The sequence below is a fragment of the Theropithecus gelada genome, chromosome 15, assembly GCF_003255815.1.
Source record: "Theropithecus gelada isolate Dixy chromosome 15, Tgel_1.0, whole genome shotgun sequence".
Lineage (NCBI taxonomy): Eukaryota > Metazoa > Chordata > Mammalia > Primates > Cercopithecidae > Theropithecus > Theropithecus gelada.
In genome coordinates, this window is record NC_037683.1 from 97,696,309 (window position 1) to 97,721,360 (window position 25,052).

The following is a 25,052-nucleotide window of genomic DNA, read 5'->3' on the forward strand; positions in this document are numbered from 1 at the left end:
TTCCGGTTATCGAATTTTTGCTGTATATTGAATTTGGAGTCCCCCACCCCAGCTTGGGTAGTCATTAATTAGGTGAATGTGTCACACTTACCCACTTTCCATTTTCATGGCATTCTTGAGGGTTATTTTAGGTTTTTCTGTTTCAGGCCAAAAGAGTTTAGCAGCAGCCAATGACGCAGGTGCCGACATAACCGAGGCTGTTAACAAGTGGGAGGATGGAACCTGCAATTTCAGAAGAAAGAAGGCAAACCCAGTGTTAGCTTTTTTCTTGTGTTCAGAGGAAGGGTCCAAGAGCTCCGCAAGGGAAGAAACAGGGTAGGGGGTTGCTGCTATGACAGAAGACAATGTTTCTTTGGAGGTCTGGAAGAGCCACTCTAGCTCAGTGAGCCAAGTTGCAGGCATTGCCTTGAGAGGCTGAGGGATAAGGGAGACATTTGTGCTAACTGACCACTTCCCTCGGGAGAAGGATAAAAATGAAATCTGATTGTTTCAGAAAAGAATTAATCCTATGTTGTGGAAACTTTCAAGGAAGATTCCTCAACCTCTCTGTTGCCCTTTTGAATGCTCAGACAGCCCCTAGAGAATGTATGTCATTACAATTTTTTTTTTTTTTCTTTGAGATGGAGTCTTGCTCTATCATCCAGGCTGGAGTGCAGTGGTGCGATCTTGGCTCACTGCAACCTCCGCCTCCCCAGTCAAGTGATTCTCCTGCTTCAGCTTCTTGAGTAGCTGGGATTACAGGAGCCCACCACCACACCCAGCTAAGTTTTGTATTTTTTAGTAGAGATGGGGTTTCGCTATGTTGGCCAGGCTGGTCTTGAATTCCCAACCTCAGGTGATCCGCCCACCTCGTTCTCTCAAAGTGCTGGGATTACAGGCATGAGCCACCGAACCCAGCCTCATTACATCATTTTAGATAGCGGCTGGGGAGTGGAGAAGGGACTCGTGATTCACTTGCAGATGTGTATATTCTCCTCTCTCCATCTTCCTTTTGCTCTCCTGAGATCCTCGGTGCCTTTACACAATCTTCATTGATCTGGAGGCCCTTTAATTTGTACATGACTTCTGTTTCCTTTATCGCAGGTTGACTCGTTCCCCTTCCCGCCCCCTCTCACATGGTTTCTGGATTCTCTTCCACATATGTTCAGAATTCCAGGATCAGCACCTCCCTGCCTGTTCCTGTTCCCCCCAAAACATTTTTGAGGCAGCATTTCTGCAGTGGGGATGGCATTCCCCAGATGATCCACGCAAGCCGCTCATTCCACAGGTGTCCTTTGCTCCTTTCTTCTTGCCTCTTCCTACTAATTGGCACTCCTAGGCCTGGATGAAGACCTAGAATGAAGCCCACTTACCTTGTAAGAAATCCTAGCCTCCTGAGTCACACAGTGACTGGGCTGTGTTACTCAGTTTCAATATCGGGGACTATGCCTCTGTGTGGCTTGTAAACTTTATGGGTTGGGGTGCATGCACCAGTTATAACATTCTCTAGCCTTATACTACAGACTGCCAACTCTCAAACTTGGCTGTACATTAGAATCTGAGGAATTTTTAAAAAATATTGATGCCTGGGTCTCATCCCAAGGAACTGTGGTTTAATTACTCAGATATGGACCTGGGCATTAGAGAATTAAAAGCTCCCAGGTGATTCTAATGTGCAGAAAGGTTTGCGAATCACTGCTCTAGACCAGGGGTCAGAAAAGTTTTTCTGTAAAGCTCCAGAGAATAATGTTGTTGGCTTTTTGGATCACAACGACTCAACTCTGTAGCATGGAAGCTGCCATAGACAAATGAATAAAAGTAGTTGCTTTCCAATAATTCATTTCCCAAAACAGGAGCAATTGGGATTTGGCCCACGAGCCATAGTTTATTGACTCCCAGTCCAGATCACCTTGACTGAGGTAACAGTTTTTGTTTTTTTTTTTAACAGATTTAAATTTTCAACCAAAGCAACTTCATCATACGATTGCATTTTTCTATTTTTATTCTGCCGATAGAACTCACATTTAGACAGCAGGGATATGAAGCCCCAAAACTCCTTGGGGTCCCTATGTTCAAACGCCAAAGCAACTGTGACCAACTTTTGCCATATGGCAAAACAAAACAAAAAAACACTCTCTTGGCCTCCTTTTCCTACCAGCAATGGAAAAGAAAAAAAATAACAAGAGCAAAGAAAGGAGAGGTTGACGTTTTCATAAGTTTATTCCAAAATATTCTTACCCCAAAAGAAATGTATGCACCTAAGACACTTCCAGCAATTGTAGAGAACCCAGCGGTCATGATGGCGTGGAGTTCAGACTTGGTGATGTATGGTAAATATGGTCGGACCAGCAGTGGAGACTCCGTCTGGAGACAAAGAAGGGTGACCAGGTTGCTTTTTAAATCTGTGCGGGGGTGGGGCAAAGGGTGCCAATCTACTTATAATTTTATTCTTTAAAGCAGAGAGTTTCTAAGAGTGAACCCCAGACCAACTTCATAAGTGTCACCTGGAAAACTCATTAGAAATGCAAATTATTTCGATTTACTAAATTAGAAACTCCAAGGGCGGGAGCTAGCAATCTGTAGTTTCACAAGCTTTCCGGGTGATTCCAATGCATGCTCAAATTTGAGAACCCACACCATCGACCTGTGAGTTATTTGAACTCTAGATCAGTTTCCATATGTGGTCATGTGTAAATTTTGCAAACTTTGTGAGGCTAGACATAGAAAGCCTCCACCCAGCCTAGGAATGGATGCTGTGATGACTTGGTGCACTCCTCTAAGGGTCAACTGACTCTACCCAGTGGCCTGAACTTCTGGATGGGTGATTTCTAAGCCACTGTGGCTTCCAGTCTTCCAACTTCACCTTGACAGACCCTAAACCTATTTCCTGATACCTCAGGGAAATAGAGACACAAGCATTAAAAACAAACAAACAAACAACCTCAGCAATAACAAGGACAGGTGCCTGCAGGCCCTTCTGTAATTGGGAGTCAGAGAGCCCTCTCTGATGGGTGGAAAGGAAGAAGCAGACGGACTATAGTTGGAAAGGCTTGAAACCCATTAAGGAGGACAGGCAGCCTGTGGTGTGGGGCTCTCCATAGGTAATAGCTGTACTTTTAGCATATTAAGTATCAAATTGAACATCACAGAAGCTTGTGTGCAATTTTACAATTTTCTCCTCATTATCTCTAATTGTTCTATAAGATTGAATGTGTGGTGCCTTGATCTATCGACTAGGAACCCTGTGCATGAGCCCTCTTATCCTGCAGGTAGGAGCAATCAACTCAAGATGGTGCCCTAATTAGTCCTGGGAGATTTTATGACTGTAATTATAATTATTTCAACTCCTAGGGAAGGAATCGTGGGCCCCCACTCTAAAGACTATGCTCCAGGCTAGTAAGCATAGATTTTTTTTTTTTTTTTGATACAGTTTTGCTCTTGTTGCCCAGGCTGGAGTGCAGTGGCATGATCTCTGCTCACTGCATACTGTACCTCCTGGGTTCAAGCGATTCTCCTGGCTCAGCCTCCTGAGTAGCTGGGATTACAGGCATACGCCACCACGCCCAGCTAATTTTGTATTTTTAGTAGAGACGGGGTTTCTCCATGTTGGTCAGGCTGGTCTCGAACTCCCGACCTCAGGTGATCTGCCTGCCTTGGCCTCCCAAAGTGCTGGGATTACAGGCATGAGCCACTGCACTAGGCCGTAAGCATAGTCTTTAGAGTAGAGACCCATGCTTCTTGTTGGCTTACCAACAAGAAGGTTCCGCCTGCCTGGAGCAGTTGTAAGCCTGGGATTTGGGGCTATGTGTTTTTCTGAGTGACTTGATTTTTGCTTCAAATTCAATTGCCTTGCCAGTGGTGCTGGCAAGCATTCACACCTGGTTTTCGTGGCGTGTGACTCCATTCTACATGAAGCTGCATATCTGGAGTGATGAGGGACTTATTACAATTTCTTACTGATCCACTCCTTAGCAATGCTGCTATTTTGAGGGACACTCCTTGGCATTATAGTTATTTGCTTAAATGGGCTTCAGGCAAAAGAGCATTTCTCCATGTGATGGAATAGGGAGGTGAAAATTGCAGCCTAAAAGCTTAATTTTGATGAGAGGAGAAAAACCTGAAAGCATTTTTTTCAGGCTCAGCAAAGACAGAATATTGACCAGTTCAGACAAGCTGAGAATACGCTCAAGTGTTTACACAGTTGCATGGTTGTTGGTGGAAAGGCTGTTTGGTCTCCTCCATTGCCACAGGCATTATAGTTTAGAATGGGAGGCTGCCTGTTCCATGTTTGCGGCTTCGAGATTTGGAAATAGTGAAATCCATCCAAGTGGAAGAGCTAACAGCCTCTGAATAGTTGACCAGAAACCTCACAATCACTAAATTCAGATTTATTGAGAATCTATATGAGAAGCTCTATGTCTATGCTTTAGTAAAATGACAACCTTCCATCCTCTTCATAATCATTCTCAAGAACCCAATTCCACAATACCATACCCAGATTGTTAAAAGGAATTTCTCTCTCTTTCTCTCGCTCTCTGCCTTCTCCCTCTGAAATCTGGACATTGCCAATACTGGGGCTTTCTTATGTTGACACCCTTCTCTCTACACTAAAATAACATTGTGCTATTTTCTAATTTGACTTTTTGGAAAGAGACGATCCTTTTCAACAGATGTTTTGTTTTGTTGATATTACAACTTACTTGTCCAACAAATATATTGCCAGAAGCAACTACAGATTCAATAGGAGATGATCCTGTAGTAACTAGCATGATCCATCCAACCTAAAAGGAAGAAAGGGACAAAGTTGACAAAGAACTTTTTGTATACCCAAAACTTCAAAGTAGGGATTAAAATCCTTAAACTGGAGTAAAATGTTGAGGGCTTCAACAATTGTCAGCAGGCTAATGATGGTGCCAAAGGTAAGTTTAACTTATTGAGCCCCTAGAGCAGGCCAAGCAAATCCTCTTATTGGAGTAGTAAGTCTGAGTCATTGCATCTACTTTGAACATTATACAAATCAATTTCTATAGGTCTATTGTATACGAGTAATAAATGACAATTGCTAACATGGTCATGGAAGGCTTTACTGCATTCCAGACACTGTGTTAAGCCCTTGATCCAGAAAATGCAATTAATTCTTACAATAACTCTTTGAGAGAGGTCCTATATAATTATACTCATTTTATTAAATAGGAAACCAAAGCACAGAACAGTTTAGTTGTTTTGTCAAAGGTCACCCAAATGTAGCGGGATGTATTTGAGGTTTGGTCTTTTTTACTTAATTGAAATGAACATGGTTTTTGGTTCCACTTTTGTACTGGCCTTTCAACTAGAGATGGTGAATGAGGACTTCCTGTTGCATTCTCTCTCCTTGCTTTTTAGTTTAGACGAGAGCATAGCAATTCTGAATGTTTTGGGGTTTAAACAGAAAATTATGGGCCCTGGAGTTCTTGCTGTCATTCTGAACTCTGCTGCTACCTGTATTCTGGTTCCCTCTCTCTCTTCTCTCTTTTCTCTTTCTTTTTGTACGTTTTGATTTATTTATCGGGATCAAGGAGGGCTGTGGCTATGCCCCAAGCACTGCCTGCACTGCTCTGTGCTTCGGTGAGGTGCATCCAAATTGGCTGACAGATCTCCTCGTCCTCTGATCTAACACATGAACATAGGACTCCCAGAGGCTAGGGCAGCAGGAAGGACATGAACTCTTCAGCTCTGCGTGTGTGTGTGTGTGCATGCATGCTTATGCTAATGAAACTCTCTCAGGAGTGAAAAGCTGTTTCTCCTTTTTCCTTCAATTTCTCTAGCACCTCCAAAACAAGAAGTGTCTACTTTTGTAACCTCCTTAAGCAAGGTAGCATATAATTAAGGAGTAGCTTAAAACAGAAAAAAAGGTAAGCACAGGGTGGATAACCAAGATGAAGGAACAGCATCGTTTCCCCCAGCAGTATCTGACCTCAACTCCTCAGCTAAAGAAGTAATTGCTAGAGTTTCATGAAGATATCCAGTGGTTTGCAAAGCAAAGCCCTATTAGAAGCTCCTGAGATAAAATTCCCTCTATGGACACATTTAGGATTGGGGGTTTTGAATCTAATCACTTAGGTGGTGGTGGTGGATAATGGTAGGAAGAGAAAGGCACTTCGTAAATACCTGCATAAAAGGCCTTGAGGACTTGTGTCTGAGATAATCAGCTCTACACCTGTAACCCAGTCCCTCCCAGCCCCAGTACCTTTCTAATAATCCACTGCATCAGTCCCAGGTAGTACAGCATGGACATCACCGTGCTGAAGAAAACCACGATCGGCAGGATCTGCGAGGACGGAAACAATCATGGATTAATGATGGGTCCAGTTGCACCAGCAGGTTTTATATCAGGCCTCCTCTCTGTCTCCTTTTCTCCCTCTGAAACATCATAAAAATATGGGAAACTCCTCTTGAACTTTAATCAGGCAGCTTCCCTATCTACAGTCTTTTATTCTAATTTGTCACAGGACTTGACTTATTTCCCCTCTCTTCTATGGTGAGCTTTTTTTGCTCAAGGAATGAAGTTTGGGGGGATTTGTAATAACTAGATCAATACACTAAAGGCTGCCAGAAAACAGTCTTGTTGTTCTGATGCTAAAAAGACATGGGCTTCACCACTAGTTAGCAGAGTAACCCAAGTCAAGATACATTGTGAGCAACCTCAGAGCCTTATTCTGAGTGTCTGTAGAGATCAGGTAAGGCATGGTGGGTGCTGGTACACAGTGCCTCCTACTGGATGGCAGACACACCTGACAGCAATAACTTTAGCATGTCCTGAGCATGACCCTATGGTCTAAGCATGTGTGTTTGGAGTTCTGAACTAAGGAAACTAGGAGTGACCAACCCAAAGATTCATTCCTTATCTATAAGGAATATCTGAACCCTTGGCCCATCCCGTGGAAAGCAGGCCATACAGGGGATCCAGGCCCTTTGTTTTGGGTTAAATGAAGGTTGGGAGGTAGAGGTTGCTGAGGGAGGGTGCTAAGTGAGAATGCTATATAAACTGCCTTTTACAAACGATAGCTGTTCTCCTGTCTAGCCTGCCGCCACTGGACTGCCCTGCATGTGAGTCCCCTCAATAAACCCTGTGTCTCATTTGCTGGCTCCAGGTCTTTTCTTTGGCCTCTCAAACATGGTGCCCCCCTACTGAAGTCAACAGGGATCTGTCATGACCTCTATGCAGTAAACATTCATTCTTCTAGCTTTTAAAATAATAGTGATTTTACCTATAGTTTTTCAAATTACTGAAAAGTGACTGCATTTTGGAAGCTACTTTAGTTCTGTGTTAAAGGCCATTGTATTTTCTGGGTGGGCTTGGTGGCTCACACCTGTAATCCCGGCACCTTAGGATGCTGAGGCAGGTGGATCACCTGAGGTCAGGAGTTCAAGACCAGCCTAGACAATGTGGTGAAACCCTGTCTCTACTAAAAATACAAAAATTAGCCAGGTGTGGTGGCACACGCATGTAATCCCAGCTACTGGGGAGGCTGAGGCAGGAAGATCACTTGAACCTGGGAGGCGGAAGTTGCAGAGCTGAGATTGCACCATTGCACTCTAGCCTGGGTGACAGAGCAAGACTCCATCTCAAAAAACAAAAAAAAAACAAACAAAAAAAAAACCAAAACCATTGTATTTTCCTAGATCCTATGTTCCTGACGCTCTTTGGGTGCCTTCAATGTAGCCAGTGTTTCCACAGAGAGCAATTTCTATCCTGCATAGACCACACAGAGCTGTGGGCTAGGTCCTTCCTCAGCCTCATCTTACTGCACCCCTTTCCCATTGTTCCCCAGCTCACTGGCCAGAGAAAGCTGCTACCAGAGGCACAGAATGACCGAGGACAATTTGTACAGGATCCAATTTAGAAAAAATCTATTAATAATATATATTAAAAGACATTTTATGCCAGTATTCAGAGCTCACTCACTATGAGCCTCTTATTGGCTTTAATGGGTAGGCAGTGCCTTCCTGAAAGCTTGAGGGAGTTAAACAGTCTCATCTCTGGAATGTTAGCCGAGGATTCTGTGTTGGCAGGAAAAAAAATGCCCTGGAAGAGGGGAGGAGGAGGGCCTGAAAACCCCTGTGTAGTCTGGGTAGCAAGTTATTCCTTCTTTATGACTTTATTTTTTCCAATTCTGAATTCATTTCATGATATGAGCATATTTCTATCTCACTCTATAAACATTTGGCCCTTCAGAGATGGCTGAGTTATCTTAGCCCTAAAACATCAAACCAGCTAAACTGCCAGGTAGAGGCTGCTGGGGGAGGGTGCTAAGTGAAACGCTGTATAAACTGCAGGCTTTTTACAAACGTAGCGGTTCTCCTCTCCAGCCTGCCGCCAAACTGCTGGTTTGGTGTTTTAGGCTGAAAAAAGATTCAGCTTAAAAGTTGGCCTAACTGAACCTGGGGTAATTTGGAGGTAAATTTGGAGTCTCTAGGTGAGAAAACAATTTAGAAATGTATGAATAACAACACACCACAAGAAAAGCTGAAGGAAAACCCGAATGCATGCTTCTGACTCACTGACAAGCGTTTGTAGGGACTTCCCAGAGGAGGATGGGCTTCCTGGGGCATGTGGGAGCCTCAAGAAGGAATTGACTGTGGCCAGCCACGGGGCCAAGCTGCCTTTCCCCTGTAAAATAATGTTCCTTCTTTAATTAGGAGAAGGCCTATCCTCTAGTCCTGCCTAGGCAAAGGCTGTGCTGAAGGAGAGATGAGAAAGGTTTAGGGTGGGAATGGCTCTAAAACAGGGGTTGATGTGGTTGACCGGCTGCCCCAGGGACTGGGACTGAGAGGCTACAGTCTGTATAGAATACAGAGCTGTCATTGATCCTGGACCCATCAGCCATTCACTGCCACATGTCTACTTGTTGCTGGGAACATAATATTCTTTTCCCTGAAGGCCCAAGATGCTATTACCCTTTTGATTCTTCCTAAGTACCGCAGATAAAGCTACAAGCCCCACCCCCTGGTATTTGAATATGTCTAACTTCCTCTAGATGTTTCCCTTAACTCCATAGTAACAAGGTAAAATGTGTGCAGTCCACTAACTTCAGATAACATTGTCAGTGGAAAAGGGTGGTGATGTATTACACACCTCTGACCAGCCCAATAGGTATATACCTGGTTTTTGGTCAGTTAAGTTCTATCTGAACATCTACAAAGACTGAGAAGCTACTGAAATAGCAGCGACTACATAGAAAAAAGGTTTGACTTTACCTTAAATGCAAAGAAGTGGTCTTTGTATTTCTCACCAAACACAAATGAAGCACCAGCATCTGTGTACTCCAGAAAAGTCTGAGTTAAAGAAAGAAGAAGAGATTTCATTCCAACCACATGGGTGGGAATTAGACAGTGCACAGGAATGCTAGGCTCTCAGAGGATGGACCCAGCAAATGTGTTGAATAGACTTGGGAAGTTAATGTTCTCAGCTTTGCCCCCTCTAATGAATGGCATAGTAGAAGCATATTTTTGAAATATTCCTGTATACAAATTTCCTGACATTTCTGACATTCAGTCTGATTCCAGAATGCTACAGAATGAGTTGACCATGGCAATGTGTTGGGAGCCATACATGGATTGTAGGTGGCATTAGTTAGCACTGGATGCAAAAGAAGCCTATTTCTCTGTCTGTGGAGACATCTAAGAAGTATGATAGTCCTTGGGGAGGAGGATGTGGGCAATGAATTAGGGAGTGATGATATAGGTACGGAACAGCAGTAATGTTAACAAACCAGACAGACTAACATATTCAGTATAAGCAAAACTATTTGTCTAAACCATGATGCAGAATTAAAATTTGAGACAACTCATGCAGACAGATAAACCCATTTCTGACACATCTTGAGGATTACCTCCAATGTTAAAAGCACCATAAAAGCAAGGTGTTCTTTTGAATCAAACTTACCTGAACTTGCCTGCCCAACCAATCAAAAGCTATATATCCAGGGTCAGTCCTTAGAATCAAGAGGCCAAGAAGAAACTGTAGCCCGATTCCCCATAAGACAGGTCTCCAGTAAACCTATACAGAAAGATCAAGTGATATATCTTAGAAGGAAAATTAATGCAGGCCTCAGCATAAATGTCTAATGGATCACTATTTCCTTGGACACATTCTCAGATGTGGTCTGTCACCCACCTTCTTTGGGAGGCTAAAGCTGTCATAGGCAGAGAACCCTTTGATAGAACCATACCTTAAAAAACTCAGGCCGGGCGCAGCGGCTCATACCTGTAATCCTAGCACTTTGGGAGGCCAAGGTGGGCAGATCACCTGAGCACAGGAGTTCGAGACCTGGCCAACATGGCAAAACCCCATCTCTACTAAAAATACAAAAAGAAGCCGGGCGTGGTGGTGCATGCCTGTAATCCCAGCTACTCGGGAGGCTGAGGCAGGAGAATCGCTTGAACCCAGGAGGCAAAGATTGCAGTGAGCTGAGATTGCACCACTTCACTCCAGCCTGGGCAACAGAGCGAGACTCCGTCTCAAGAAAAAAACAAAAACAAACTCAGGATTGCATTCCTTCTCCCTAAAACTGAGTTTCAACTCTTCGGTCCAGGAAAGTATGTAAGTAACAATTATGTCCTGATAAATTACTTCGATAGAAACAGTAGTCTAAGAAGGACCATTAAAGGAGGCAGGATCTGGCCATCCTAGTCAAGCTGTAAGTACTGGATACTTATAATTATTTCCCCTGTCTGGAAAATGGAAAGGCAGAACATGATTTCTCTGTGTGTCTAAGGTTTGTTGATCTGACAACCTGTAAGTGAATTAAGTAAAATATTGCCCTGTCAAGAGGCTCTCATTTGATTGTAAAAGAGCCCAATAAACTCTAATGCAGACCCAGGATGTGCAGTAGGAATGGACAGTCATTTGCTTGCATCAGTGGTGCAGGGCTGAGTGGCTTCAAAAGGACTATGGCATCAGAAGCACAGACAATGGAGATGTTCCCCTCAGCAGGGCAAAGAACTTAGATCATATTAGCTGACTTGGTCTCTGATTAATGTTTTTTTCCCTTGGGTCAAGCTTTTAATGGTAAAGGCTTCCAGAGTTTGCCATCGTGAGTTACATATGAGAGCTTTGATGTCTCCGAATTCTTGCCCATTTCATGGGTTACCAGTGGACAGAACTAGGATGAGAGTTGAGTTCAATATTAAAAAGAAAATTGTATCAGGACAAATTTTTGGAGTATAAATGCCCAAACTGCATGGGACTTCGTCTGGGGAAATCTGGATCAAAATGCATGAATTTTCTCTGTGTGTTTGATGGAGGGTATGCGAGAAGAAATTAGACTTGACAGGGAGAGAACATCTCACTGGTTGTGTAACTGGAAAATTACTGAAAATGGAGCATGAGATAGTAACAAACAGTACCGTGAAAGTTCAGGAAGATAGGGCACCCTGGCCATGTTAAATAATCCCATCAAGGTAAGAAAAGTACTGAACAATAGTTCAGTTCTCTCACAATCAATATTTTGAGCAATTTACACATGGGGAGAAAAATAAAAAAAGAATCTAAAAGATCAGCTGGATACTTACTCTGGTTGGGTACTTGGAAAATAGAAATAACAGGACAATGTATGTTACGAGCCCACCAAAGGACACCAGCTGCTGTTGACCCAATTTGGCAGTGTCAAGGGCCAGCCAGAAAATAACTGCTAGGACCAGGGAGCTCCAGATCACCCTAAGAGAAGGGGAAGGGAGGCATTAGCATCATTTGTTGTGCTACTTGAGAATCATAATCAGGCTTAAATTTTTTTTTTTTTTTTTAACGAGATGGAGTCTTGCTCTGTTGCCCAGGCTGGAGTACAGCGAAGTGATCTTGGCTCACTGCAACCTCCATTTCCCGTGTTCAAGCAATTCTCCTGCCTCAGCCTCCCCAGTAGCTGGGATTATAGGCATCTGCCACCACCCCCGGCTAATTTTTGTATTTTTAGTAGAGATGGGGTTTCACTATGTTGGCCAGGCTGGTCTTGAACTCCTGAGCTCAGGTGATCTGCCTGCCTTGGCCTCCCAAAGTGCTAGGATTACAGATGTGAGCCACCACTCCCAGCCATCAGGCTTAAATTAACAAAGAAACATAGAAACAAGATGAATACACTCTGGCAGCAGTAGGTTGTGCTTTTGGAAACTGCAACAGAATCTTTTTGGTTGTGGCTATCAAGGCAAATAGCTAAAAAATTAAGTACTGGGTCTCCTTACTCTACAACTCTTGGGCCCTTTGCCTGTTCAAGGATGCATGAAGGGGCCAGAGAGGAGAAAGCATGTTTGGAGAGGAACGTCTGGTGATTTCTTTGAGAGAGCTACTGGGATTCTTCACCTTCGTTTTGTGGGGTGGGTGAGGTGTTATCTGCTTCCCTTTAAGGAATAACTTGGAATATGTTATCTGCCCTTGGGGGACCTCACCAGCCGCTGAGAGGGAGATCAGACATTAGGACGAGTTCTGGCTCCCCTGGGGAGCCCAGCAAGCCTGACAAGTCTGACTCAGGACTCACGGCTTGCACAGCAGAGCCAGAAGGCCTGCTGTGTTGGGATTGCACAAGCCCAGTTTATTAGGCCAAGGATGTGTGAAGTTTCCTGGTAGATCCCATGTTAGCCTTGAGGAAGAGAAGTGGTCTGGGGTCCTGCTCAGGGGGCCACCTGAAGGGAGAGGAGGTCCCTCAGAGAGAGGCTGAGGGAAAAGCTCTGAGCAGTTGCTGCAGGACACAGGGTCCTATGGGAAAGGGTCGCTCTAACACTTCACAGGCCCTTCCTCCCAAGAAGGCCAACTTCATATCCAGAGCAGGTAGCCAGGCTGATCCTAGCTTTGAGACTGGCAGGGGAGCAAGTAACAAGGAGAAAGGGGACACTCAGGCCCAGGCTAGGGAGGAAAGCTAGGGCACTGGGTCAAGTTCACAGTTCTCATTACTGGAGGGGACAGCATATTCTGATGTTAAAAAATGTCCATGATGCCTGTATCAAAATATCTCATATACCTCATAAATATATATACACCTACGACATACCCACAACAATTAAAAATTTAAAAAATAGGCTGGGCACAGTGGCTGACACCTATAATCCCAGCACTTTGAGAGGCCAAGGCAGGAGGATCACTGGAGGCCAGGAGTTCAAGACCAGCCTGAGCAATCTGGTGAAACCCCCGCCTCTACTAAAAATGCAAAAAAATTAGCTGGGTATGGCAGCACATGGGAGGCTGAGCTACTTGGGAGGCTGAGGCATGAGAATCATTTGAACCCAGGAGGCAGAGGTTACAGTGAGCCAAGATGGCGCCACTGCACTCCAGTCGGGGTGACAGAGCAAGACTCTGTCTCAAAAAAAAAAAAAAAAAAAAAAAAGAAAAAAGACAAGGCTATGAACTTTGGACTATTACTAAGAGTGTTCAGAAGGGTCATGGGCTTTTGGCATTTTTGTAAAATATAGGGTAGGTATCTCCCATTGAATAAAATTGAAAGAATGATGAATGAAAAAAATTAAGTTTTATTTTGACCATAGCCCCATGGGTCATGAAAAAAAGTGCTAGCAGTCTTCAACATCCCTAAACGATTTTAAAAGCCCTACATTTTTTATGAGTAAAAGGCATGGGAAGAAATTAGAGGAAAAGAAAACCTGATGGAAAAATTATTTGGGGCCAGGCGTGGTGGCTCATGCCTGTAATCTCAGCACTTTGGGAGGCGGAGGCAGGTGGATCATCCAAGGTCAGGAGTTTGAGACCATCCTGGCCAGCAAGGTGAAACCCTATCTCTACTAAAAATAAAAGAATCAGCCGGGCGTGGTGGTGGGCAGCTGTAGTCCCAGCTATTCAGGACGCTGAGGCAGGAGAATCGCTTGAACCCGGGAGATGGAGGATGCAGTGAGAGGAGATCGCGCCACTGCACTCCAGCCTGGGCGACAAAAATGAGACTCCTTCTCAATAAATAAATAAATAAATAATAAATAGATATAAAGATTTGTGTTCATCATAATAATTAAAATAGCAAAGATTTTGTAGGTAAAATAAATGGTTAACCATACAGGAACTATAATCAAATTCAAGATTGAACATGTTCTACGATCCTCATTTAGTAAATAAATTGTAAAGAGAATAGGTATAACTCGTAAAAGAAAAAACGTTGGTAAAAATGAAGGCTCTTTAAAGACACATCATCAGCAATCTCCATCAGTTTGTACTTATAACCCAATTCTTTATTTACAGGTACTGAGATTAGATGACATTTGTGCTGTTCCCTATCTAGTGCCAGGACAGACATTACTGATTGATCATGGTGCCCTTCCACTGACAGGTCGGAGGGAGAGCGAAGCCATCCTGTTATGACAAAACTTTCACTCTTTTCTATTTTTCTAACTACTTCCTAATACGTAGGCACAGAGACGTCTCTCCCTAATATAGCACATGGAGTGTAATATGCTCATCATCTTTTGGACAACATTTTATCATTTAATACACTTGACATTAAGGCAGTGTGTGAGGACATTTGCACACGTTTCAAATGAGCCATTGCCTCATCTAGGCTTTGATTTCCTGTTTGTAAACTGAAGACATTGTAACAGATTACTCCCTAGGGTGTTTCTAGCTTCCATATCCCACAAACGAGGAAGTAATTTCAGAACAAATTTTTGAAATGGTGTTGGAAAAGACTCTCTCTCTTAACTGAAGTAAGAGAACCGATTGCATTTACCACTTCAGCCAGAACCAATGGCCGTTTAGAAGCCTTCTGCCAGGAGACAGCATCTCATAAATTCGGTGTTCGTATTTGGCCATCAGGTGATCCCAGACAACAAAGAAGATGGCAGCCACGGTGATCACAAAAAGAGGAAGGGCTCTGTGAAAGTTCAGCACGCAGGCCGCAATCACCATAACCAGATAACCTGTCCAGGAAGCAAAAACAGACATTGAACATCACTAACTACTGGGATATGCCTCCAGCCTCCAGCCTTCATTTGGCTCAGGTGAGGGGAAGTTTAATCAAGATCTCATTGAATGCGGGAGTGCTCTTGATATGGCTACTGGCTTCTTTGATGGGGGCTTTTGATATTTTTCAAAGCAAGTCTGGAAAATTATCGCCATGAATCCTAGGAGGACAGGGTGTAGGTCTTTTTATTCTTACAGGACCTTCTGAGTTCTTGAATCCTGATGCTCGATCATTGGGCCTCTAGGTACTGGCCATTTTTATCCCTGGCATTCAGTCTCGGCAGGTGAGCTACTATCAGAGAAAGGCTGAGTGTTGAAGCGACCACTGGCAAAGAGGTACTGATTCTTGTGGTTTGCAGTTCAGATTCGGTCTAAACTGGAGTGAAGGCACAGACCTACCAACAACAGACTACTTCTCTAAGTGACACAGAGTCTCCAAGGAAAAGAGGTAGGGGCAGTTACCAAGGTGGCTGCTTTTGAAGAGCAGATTCTGGGATAAGAATAAGATTTCCTATTCCTAAAGGTCTGCAAAAGTGGTCTGTAGGTTAAATCTGGCCTGCTACTTGTTTTTGCAGGTGGCAAGTACATTTGTATTTGTGTGTTTTGAGAAATAAAAATAAAGCCCTAACTCACCCAACCAACTGAACTGACCCTTTAACCAGAATTCCTTCCTAAGGAGTAAGCAGAAACCAGCTCTGGAAAACAGGAAATGGAAGGCTCATTTCTCTATCGCCTTTAGCCAATCATCTGAGGTGGTAACCAAACTCCCCCTCCCTCTTAGAGTTTTTGTTTGTTTGATACGGAGTTTCGCTCTTGTTGCACAGGATGGAGTGCAATGGTGCGATCTCGGCTCACTTCAACCTCCGCCTCCCAGGTTCAAGCGATTCTCCTACCTCAGCCTCCCAAGTAGCTGGGATTGCAGGTATGTGCTACCACGCCCGGCTAATTTTGTATTTTTAGTAGAGATGGGGTTTCACCATGTTGGTCAGGCTGGTCTTGAACTCCTGACCTCAGGTGATCCACCCGCCTCGGCCTCCAAAAGTGCTGGGATTATAGACATGAGCCACCGCGCCCGGCCTCTTTAGAATTTTGATGTGACAGCTCACCAGTTTCACAAGGCATTTCTTCCTGATAAGAGACTGCTGACCATGGAGTGGTTCTGGCCAGTCTTGGAGGATGCACAGTGAGGGTTTCTGTGTCCTTTGCTTTACCTTTTGACTTCACAGGGCTGATAACTCCACCCTCAGATCATGGTAACACTGCTATTTTTTATACACATGCTCCATAAAGAGGCATAGATCTCAATTGTGCATGTGCATGTGTCTCCTTTCATAAATATTCATGACTCCCCCTATAGCTTATTGAATATTTATGCTTAGCCAATCCTTTCAGCATAAATTCCTGTCTTACTCTTCCCTCCCTCAAAGTACTTGTTTCTGGCTTCTGTTGGAGACTACACTTCCCAGCCTGTCAGAATGGCCACCTTGCAGGCTGCAACCCTTTATGAGAAACAGAACTTTACTTTCCAAATGTTTGACCCTCATGATTGATTCTTCAGTTGACAGTTTGTATGTGTGTTCTAGAAATAAAGTTGTGTTGGAATACAGCCATGTCTGTCTACTTACATATTGTTTATGGTTGCTTTGTTACTACATGGTGGAATGGCATGGTTTTGACCTTACGTATGAAATACTGAAAAGCCTAAAATATTATCTGGCCCAGTATTCAGAAAGCTCACCAACCCTACTGTTTCCTATTCCAACTGTCTGAGCACCGCAAAACCACTGACCTTGGCGGTGCAGCAGCCTTGGATTGATGTCTGTGGGCTTGGATGGGGGTGCTTATGTTTTACAGACAGGAGTGTTCTTTAAAATGGGCCAAGTTCAGTGTGCTGAGCTTCAAGAAAAAAAATAACAATACAACAAGACAAAAACAAAAACAAACCAAAACAAAAAACAAAGTGAGCCAAGGAGTTCTTTGTTTTGGAGGGATTAAAAAACAGGAGACATTTTTGTCCTGCCTTCAGGCAAGCGGAATGGGCTAGATGGCCCTAGGCTACTCATGTCGTATTCATATAAAGAATTAATCACTTGTGTTTTCTGGATTTGTGTGAACCAATGCACCCCTCAAATCCACATGACAGTAACAAAGGCTATAAGAATGAGGAGAGTAACTGACTCTGAAAATTAGCTTCCCGGACGGGCACAGTGGCTCACACCTATAATCCCAGCACTTTGGGAGACTGAGGTGGGCAGATCATGAGGTCAGGAGTTCGAGACCAGCCTTGCCAACACAGTGAAACCCTGTCTGTACTAAAAATACAAACATTAGCCAGGCATGGTGGCAGGTGCCTGTAATTCCAGCTACTTGGGAGGCTGAGGCAGGAGAATCACTTGAACCTGGGAGGCAGAGGTTGCAGTGAGCCGAGATTGTGTCACTGCTCTCCAGCCTGGGTAACAGAGCTAGGCTCCATCTCAAAAAAAGAAAGGAAGGAAGAAAGAAAGAAGAAAGCTTCTGGCCTCATAAATGGGGTAGGGAAACCATTTGCAAAGGCTTCACCTATAAAGGGCTTCTTGATTTACTTCTCTGCCTTCCTGGATGATTCAGTAAAGGTTTAATCTCTTTCCACCTAAAGTTAATATTTGTGGGAACCCCTGCAAAAAAAAGACTGTGGTATCTCTATCCCTCTTTGTTATTTACCTGCTAATAAAATGCCCCAGATGATGTGCCGAAGAGTGGTTTTGTGTTTCCTACAGAAACCACATACTGTGTCATATCTCCTTTCCAAACACCTGCAACACAAAAGCAAAAAGGCAGGGAGAAGTCAATACCAAAAACATGAAATACATTGTATGCTGAGGCTAGATTAGGCTTTGTAAACCAAGAAAGCAAACAAACACATGTGTGAGGCATATGTCTTACAAACTAGAAAGGGGAAACTCATTTCATTTTAGACTAGAGTCAGCCATGATCGTGACCATTCATTGATCACCATCACTGAATAAGTGTGCCAACCCCTGAGGGATTAGAGAGGTGCAGACAACATGCTCCTGGGAACAGAGCAGGGGAGATGGATAACTAACCAAAGCTGAAATAGTCACAGGAAGAGAGTGTTTCTGGCACACTACGAGATCCTCTGTTAGCTTCTAACCAATGGTTATTATGTATTTGTTGTTAGAAAATAAAAAGCCAAGGAACTCTGTCATCCCTCTTGGTTTGGCAAAATCTGAACAAGTTGGTGGTGCTCTGTCCCCCATCACCATCCCCATTAGTCCAAGACTGATGGGCTTCATGGGGTGTGCTTAAAATGCAAAGTAGGATTTCCTGGATGTTAGGGCTATTAACCAATGGGTTGTCACAGCTTTCTCAGAAAGCTCTGGAGGTGTTGGACTGTATTTCCATCCAGGGCTTTGTTATGGGGTGGGTGGGTAGTGTGTGAGCAATGTGTAGGTTGTCTTCGGAGGAGGATCGTGTCCAGCAGTTTCCCAGGAGTGAGCTGGGAGGCCAGGGTGATAGTCACATGGCTCTCTTCTCCTTATCTGGGGATCGTCTTGTTCCCATGTAGATGCCTCCTTCTTTGGAGGCCTCTCCTTCTCCCACTTGAGTCTGGGTGGAAGGAACTTCTTGCATATTTCCCCATTGTCCCCTCCAGGTCACGGGACAGCACTTCTAAAAATGACCATTTCTCATCCCATATAGATGATTTCCAAACTCCAGGACCTCAAAGGACGTGGCCCCGAGCTGGGAGACCTGCACTCCCCTTGGCCAGTGCCTTCACTTTCCTGCCTTCCAACAGTCTCGCCTGCACCTCCAGGTGAGCCACCTCCCAAGCTTTGGGGCACAGCTCAAGCTTTTGGCTTCTAAAAAGTCTTCTTGCATCTCCTCGGACAGGTACATGCCTCTGAACTTTATTCTTACTGTCTTCTTTGATTGTGTTTATTTCAAGTAGCAGGAAATATTGGTTATTTGGTTAATAACCAGTCATTTGGTTATCTAGGCTGAATAATTTCCAACCCATTAACCCTAGTGAAACCTGAGTGCCTCTGACCACACAAGAGAATTTCTCAGTCCCTCAGGGCCAGAGACCCTGGAGAACAGATGCCTGTGAGCCATACAGCACCATGAGTAGAACCTTGGATATTAAGGATGTTCAACAGACACGTATTGGTTGATAGATGAATGAAATGGGAGTAAATATTGCTTATCTGAAACAGTATTTTATGGCTCTGAGTTGGAGACCCATTCGTGGGTTATAAAGTCCACATAGTAACCACTATTAAAATAGAAGGAGGCCAGGTATGGTGGCTTATGCCTGTAATCCCAGCACTTTGAGAGGACAAAGTAGAAGGATTATTTGAGCCCAGGAGTTTAAGACCAGCCTGGGAAACACAGACCTTGTCCCTCCAAAAAAAAAAAAAAAAAAAAATAGCTCGGTGTGATGGCACAAACCTGTGGTCCCAGCTGCATGGGAAAATCACTTGAGCCTGAGAGGTCAAGGCTACAGTGAGCTGTGATTGTGCCACTGCGCCCCTGTATCAAAAAAAAAAAAAAGGCCAGGTGCAGTGGTTCAAGCCTGTAATCTCAGCATATTGGGAGGCCAAGGCAGGTGGATTGATTGAGGTCAGGAGTGTGAGATCAGCCTGGCCAACATGGTGAAACCCAATCTCTACTAAAAATACAAAAATTAGCTGGGTGTGGTGGCACATGCCTGTAATCCCAGCTACTCAGGAGGCTGACGCAGGAGAATCACTTGAACCTGGGAGGCAGAGGTTGCAGTGAGTCAAAATTGCGCCATTGGATTCCAGCCGAGAGTCAGAGCGAGAATCCATCACAAAAAAAGAAAAAGAAAAAGACAAGAAAGAATAAAAGTATCGAAAGTATCATAGTGTATCATTCATACATAAGAATGATAGGTATCACTTCATGAAACGTTCGTCATTATGTATGTGTGTGAATATGTGTACTGAGAATTAGAAACAGTGCTCTAGAAAATATTGGGTGAATAAAAGTGTAGTGAAGACATTTTTTCATGGTCTGATTTAGGAAAGGCTAATGATGTATTATTCTCAGTTGAATATATGTTAAAAAGCAGCAGCAGAGGGTGACATTTAATAGGATACATTCACATACTGCAGGTTGACTCTATCAGGTTCTTTAATTGCAGGGAATGTGTGTAGTCCATTACGGCAATCTGACTTCTGCATAAAGCAGAGTACCCGCAAGTAGACACTTTGGTCATTTGGTTATCTAGGCTGAGTAATTCCCAACCTCCTGACGGCTGTTTCAGTCTCATTGACATTAGTGAAACCTGAGTACCTCTGACGACCCAAGAGAATTTCTCAGTACCTCCGGGTCAGAGACTCATAAAGTAAAATGAAGGATAAAACTTTGCTATGTTTCTGATATGGTAAATATTTGGGATGATGTATATGTGACAAGAGCTGCCAACCCTAATTCTGGCCAACTCCAGAGGTATCATCTGATACATAAAAACAAAGTTCCTCCCATAGTCCCAGCTACTTGTGAGGCTGAGGTGGGAGGATCACCTGAGCCCAGGAGGTCGAGGCTGCAGTGAGCTTCACAGATCTCACGACAGGGTCTTGCTCTGTTGCCCAGGCTGGACAGAATAGATTTAAATTAAAATATATTTCTGGACAGGCATAGTGGCTCACACCTGTAATCCCAGCACTTTGGGAGGCTGAGGCAAGCAGACCACCTGAGGTCAGGAGTTCAAGACCAGCCTGGCCAACATGGTGAAACCCTGTCTCTACTAAAAATGCAAAAATTAGGTGGGCATGATGGTGCATGCCTGTAATCCCAGCTACTCAGGAGGCTGAGGCAGGGAGGTGGAGGTTTCATTCAGCCGAGATGGTGCCACTGTGCTCCAGCCTGGGCAACAGAGCGAGACTCTGCCTCAAAAAAAAAAAAATTAAAATCTATTTCTAGATTTAAAATTAGCACCACTGAACTCCAGCCTGTGCAACAGAGTGAACCCCTGCCTCTAAAAAAAAGAAGAAAAATTTCCTCAGAGACATAAGAATGCAAATCAAATTTAGGAATAGAGAAGATGGACAAATACTGTGGTGTTATGACAGAGTAGCAGACAATCCTGGACTAGGAATCAGAAGCTGAAGTTGTGACCTAGCTCTTTTCCTCTCCTAGCTCACTTGGGGAAGTCAGTTCTCTGAGGTTCATTTTTCTGGTCCAAAAAATAAAGATACTAATCTTGTGTCTCCTACCTTACGGAGTTGGTTGTAAGAACTTGGAATACTTTGAGGCTATTACAAGGTAAGAGTAACAGTTTGTTGGGATTTAAAGTGGATTGGGTTTTGAGCAATCAATTGCTATTGATTGACATTGAGAAGATGAATTAACTGCATTCGTAGGGACTGGAGCAATTAGTTGGTGATTTACACTTTTAATTAGAAGACTGTCCTGGGTGAATTTAAATCTGCATATTGGGTTCCCAGAACATCAGCAGTTTGAATTGGCCACATTGATCATCTTAGAGCTTCATTAATTTTTCTGGAAAGGATGTCGGGTAGGGAGGGTAGATGGATGAGTGGCGACAATCTCTAATAAATTACAATAAATGTTAAAATTCAAATGGGAGGTCCGGCGCTGTGGCTCATGCTTGTAATCCCAACACTTTGGAAGGTCGAGGTGGGTGATCATTTGAGGTCAGGAGTTCGAGACCAGACTGGCCAACATGGTGAAACCCCGCCTCTACTAAAAATACAAAAATTAGCCAGGTGTGGTGGCATGCGCCTGTAGTCCCAGCTACTCCGGAGGCTGAAACAGGAGAATCACTTGAACTTGGGAGGCGGAGGTTTCAATGAGCCTAGAGTGAGTCACTGCACTCCAGCCTGGGTGACAAAGTAAGAATCTGTCTGGGAAAAAAAAAAAAAAAAAAATCAAAGTAATAAAACCAAATGGGAGGTAGGCTTGGTTATTTCCCTGTTTTAAAGACTGTACCCTTTTTGTTGCACCTCCTCTTCATCATCCTCCATGTCTTCTTTGTTTCTTGGAGAATCCTGCTCAACTGTGCCCTGTTCTTCATCCTGGAAATCAAACATTGGAGCAGAGATGGAATAATGAGCATCCTGGGCATAATGGACCCTGGTTTTGTTGCTCAGAACTCGGGCAAAGAACTTTCAATAGGTTCTTTTAAATTATTATGCAAGAAGATGGCTCCTATTATCTACTGCACAGACATTTTTTTCCCCGCTTATAATCTCACACAAAAAAAGGCAGGATCACATTGAACTCTTCCTTTCCTTCCAAACGAGCGGTTGGTATTTTCTCCTTTTCTTAAGGGAACAGGCTCATATTTGTGCTTTTCACTCCTGTCTCTCCCGTAATCATTCAGCCCCAGCTCTGTTTTCAGCCAAGTGCTAAATGAAGTTAATACCAGGAGCTGCATAAATCTCCCCTAGTACTCTGCCAGCCCCGGTTTCCAAAGGACTGAGACCAAAGCTGGATTTATTTCCCCGGCAGCCCAGGGCTTGGTCTGCGAATATGAACACTAGCTTGACACCTTCGAGAGCCGATAAACCTCCCCTTGGGAACGAGGATCCTTTTATCAGTTGGGCGAACAAGGACTATTTCCCTTAGTCAGCTAGCCCTTGCTCTAATTAATTGAGTGTAGGATATCTCTGGTCCATTTTTTCAGGGACCCAATCTTTCTAGGTACAGTTTGAGCTCTCAAATATCCATGACCCATCCTATTTCCAGGATGGCAGAGGATTTCCTACCTGTCTTCAGTCTCCAAGAATGTCTCAAATAATAAGCCTGGCTCTTGTAACCAATGGTACAGAAGCTGGTGGGGGAGGAAATAGATGGAGGTGGAGCAGTTTGAGTGTGCTCTAAGAAGTATAATGTCAAATCTCAGCACTGGTCTTCTGTCATATCCAATGTGGCCTTTGATTCTCTTTAACAGAAATCATAGAAATAATTAGTGTGTGTCTGAGCTGAAAGGATTCTCAAAAATCCTGTAATTCCACGAGGCCAAACTCCATTTTTCTCCTGATTCAGATTACCTTTGGGCTGGACCCCAGGAACTAGGAAGGTGCGAGGATAATTGTAAGAGAGACCAGCTGAGTCCAAGCTGCAGCTTCTTTGGAGGGGCTGGGGTTGAGTCTTATTCATTTATTTCTGTCTAATTCCCAGCTTAGCCAATAGTCAATGTTTGGTAAATATTTGATTGAAATGATCATCATTATTATTGTCTTGTGGTGAAAGTACCCCAAATTACCTCCTATCTATGGTATGTTTAGCATTACTACTGTTGTCCTTTATTTTTCTGTCTTTACTCATATTTTAAAATCAACAACTACAAATCTCCCTTGGCTCCCACAATCATGGGACAACTGCCCCCTCTTTCCTTGCACAGTCAGGCCACTGGAGAGAGTGGCGTTTACTCTTTGGAGGTCACTTCCTCACCCCCTGCCCACTTCTCCACCCACTGTGATTGTGCTTCTGCTGAATGTGTCCTGCCAATGTCACCCAAGGCCCATTGCTATCAAATCCAGTAGCTACTCCTCAGCCTTCACATCCCCGTTTATAACTGTAAAATATCTAAATTTTTGTTTTTATGAAAAAATATTTTAAAAATATTTTTAAAAGAGCAGTTTCAAGTTCATAGCAACATGGAGCTGAAAGTATACAGATTTTTCATGTATTGTCTACCCACCCTCATCTTCCCTACTATCAAATGAACCCGGAGAAATACGTTTGTTACAACTGAGGAGCCTCCATGGACACATCATCATCACCCAAAGTCTGCAGTGAGACTCCCTTGGTCTTGTACATTCTATGGATTTGGACACATGTATGATGACATGTATCCACCATTGCAGTATCAGGCATACTAGTTTCACGGCCCTAAAAATCTTCTTATAGCCGGGGGCGGTGGCTCATGCCTGTAATCCCAACACTTTGGGAGCCCGAGGCGGGTGGATCATGAGGTCAGGAGATCAAGACCATCCTGGCCAACATGGTAAAACTCCGTCTCTACTGAAAATACCAAAAAAATTAGCCGGGCGTGGTAGCGGGTGCCTGTATCCCAGCTACGCTGGAGGCTGAGGCAGGAGAATTGCCTGAACCTGGGAGGTGGAGACTACAGTGAGCCGAGATTGTGCCACTGCACTCCAGCCTGGGTGAAAGAGTGAGACTCCATCTCAAAAAACAAAAAAAGCCCACACTTCTTATTTGTCCCCACCTCCCCTGATGCCTTGAAAGCGCTATTTACTGTCTCCATAGTTTTACATTTTCCAGAATGTTGTACGGTTGGGATCGCACAATATGTAGCCAGTTTAGATTGGTTTCTTTCACCCAGTAATGTACATTTAAGGTTACTTCGTGTCTTTCCATGGCTTGATAGTTCATTTCTTTTTAGTGCTGAAAAACGCTGCATGTCTGGATGTACCACGTTTATTTATTCATTCACCTACTGAAGGACATTTAGGTTGCTTCCAAGTGTTGGCAATTACAAATAAAGCTGCTCTCAACATCCATGTGTGGGTTTTTATGCGGACATAAGTATTGTTTTATTTTTTTGTTTGCTGAAGAATACTTAGTGGAGTGAACATTTTTTTTACAATCAATTAAGCAAAATAGACAGTTACCAAACACTGTACTATGCATGGTGTGATTCCAATACAGATGACATATGCATGTGGGCGTATGTTTGCATTAAAAAAGGCTGTGTTCCAAAATGTTAGGCACTGACTTTTTTTCTTGAATTATGAGCCTTTTTTGGTCTTCCAGATTTTGCTACAATAAGTTTTCCAAATTGTCTGCTTTTTAAAAAGTGATTATTTTACCACGAGAAAACTCCTCACAGGCCGGGCGCAGTGGCTCAAGCCTGTAATCCCAGCACTTTGGGAGGCCGAGACGGGTGGATCACGAGGTCAGGAGATCGAGACCATCCTGGCTAACACGGTGAAACCCCGTCTCTACTAAAAAAAATGCAAAAAACTAGCCGGGCGAGGTGGCGGGCACCTGTAGTCCCAGCTACTCGGGAGGCTGAGGCAGGAGAATGGCGTAAACCCAGGAGGCGGAGCTTGCAGTGAGCTGAGATCCGGCCACTGCACTCCAGCCTGGGCCACAGAGCGAGACTCCGTCTCAAAAAAAAAAAAAAAAAAAA

At 43.8% G+C, this 25,052-nt stretch overlaps 1 protein-coding gene across 2 annotated transcripts in view; it reads right to left on the reverse strand.

The window, feature by feature from the left end:
* SLC28A3 (solute carrier family 28 member 3) overlaps positions 1-25,052 on the reverse strand; it is a 65,590-nt gene that overhangs the window by 12,398 nt on the left and 28,140 nt on the right. Inside the window, exons 3-13 of one of the 2 annotated variants that reach the window (XM_025359785.1) lie at positions 22,660-22,835; positions 21,881-21,966; positions 17,606-17,697; positions 14,673-14,862; positions 11,533-11,677; positions 9,905-10,018; positions 9,217-9,294; positions 6,206-6,286; positions 4,680-4,760; positions 2,218-2,343; positions 92-222 (exon numbers count right to left, since the gene is read on the reverse strand). In XM_025359785.1, the coding sequence (XP_025215570.1) occupies positions 92-222; positions 2,218-2,343; positions 4,680-4,760; positions 6,206-6,286; positions 9,217-9,294; positions 9,905-10,018; positions 11,533-11,677; positions 14,673-14,862; positions 17,606-17,697; positions 21,881-21,915 (1,073 nt within the window). In that variant the 5' untranslated portion in view covers positions 21,916-21,966; positions 22,660-22,835. The remainder of the gene's footprint in view (positions 1-91; positions 223-2,217; positions 2,344-4,679; positions 4,761-6,205; positions 6,287-9,216; positions 9,295-9,904; positions 10,019-11,532; positions 11,678-14,672; positions 14,863-17,605; positions 17,698-21,880; positions 21,967-22,659; positions 22,836-25,052) is intronic. The other variant, XM_025359784.1, reaches the window with a different exon arrangement.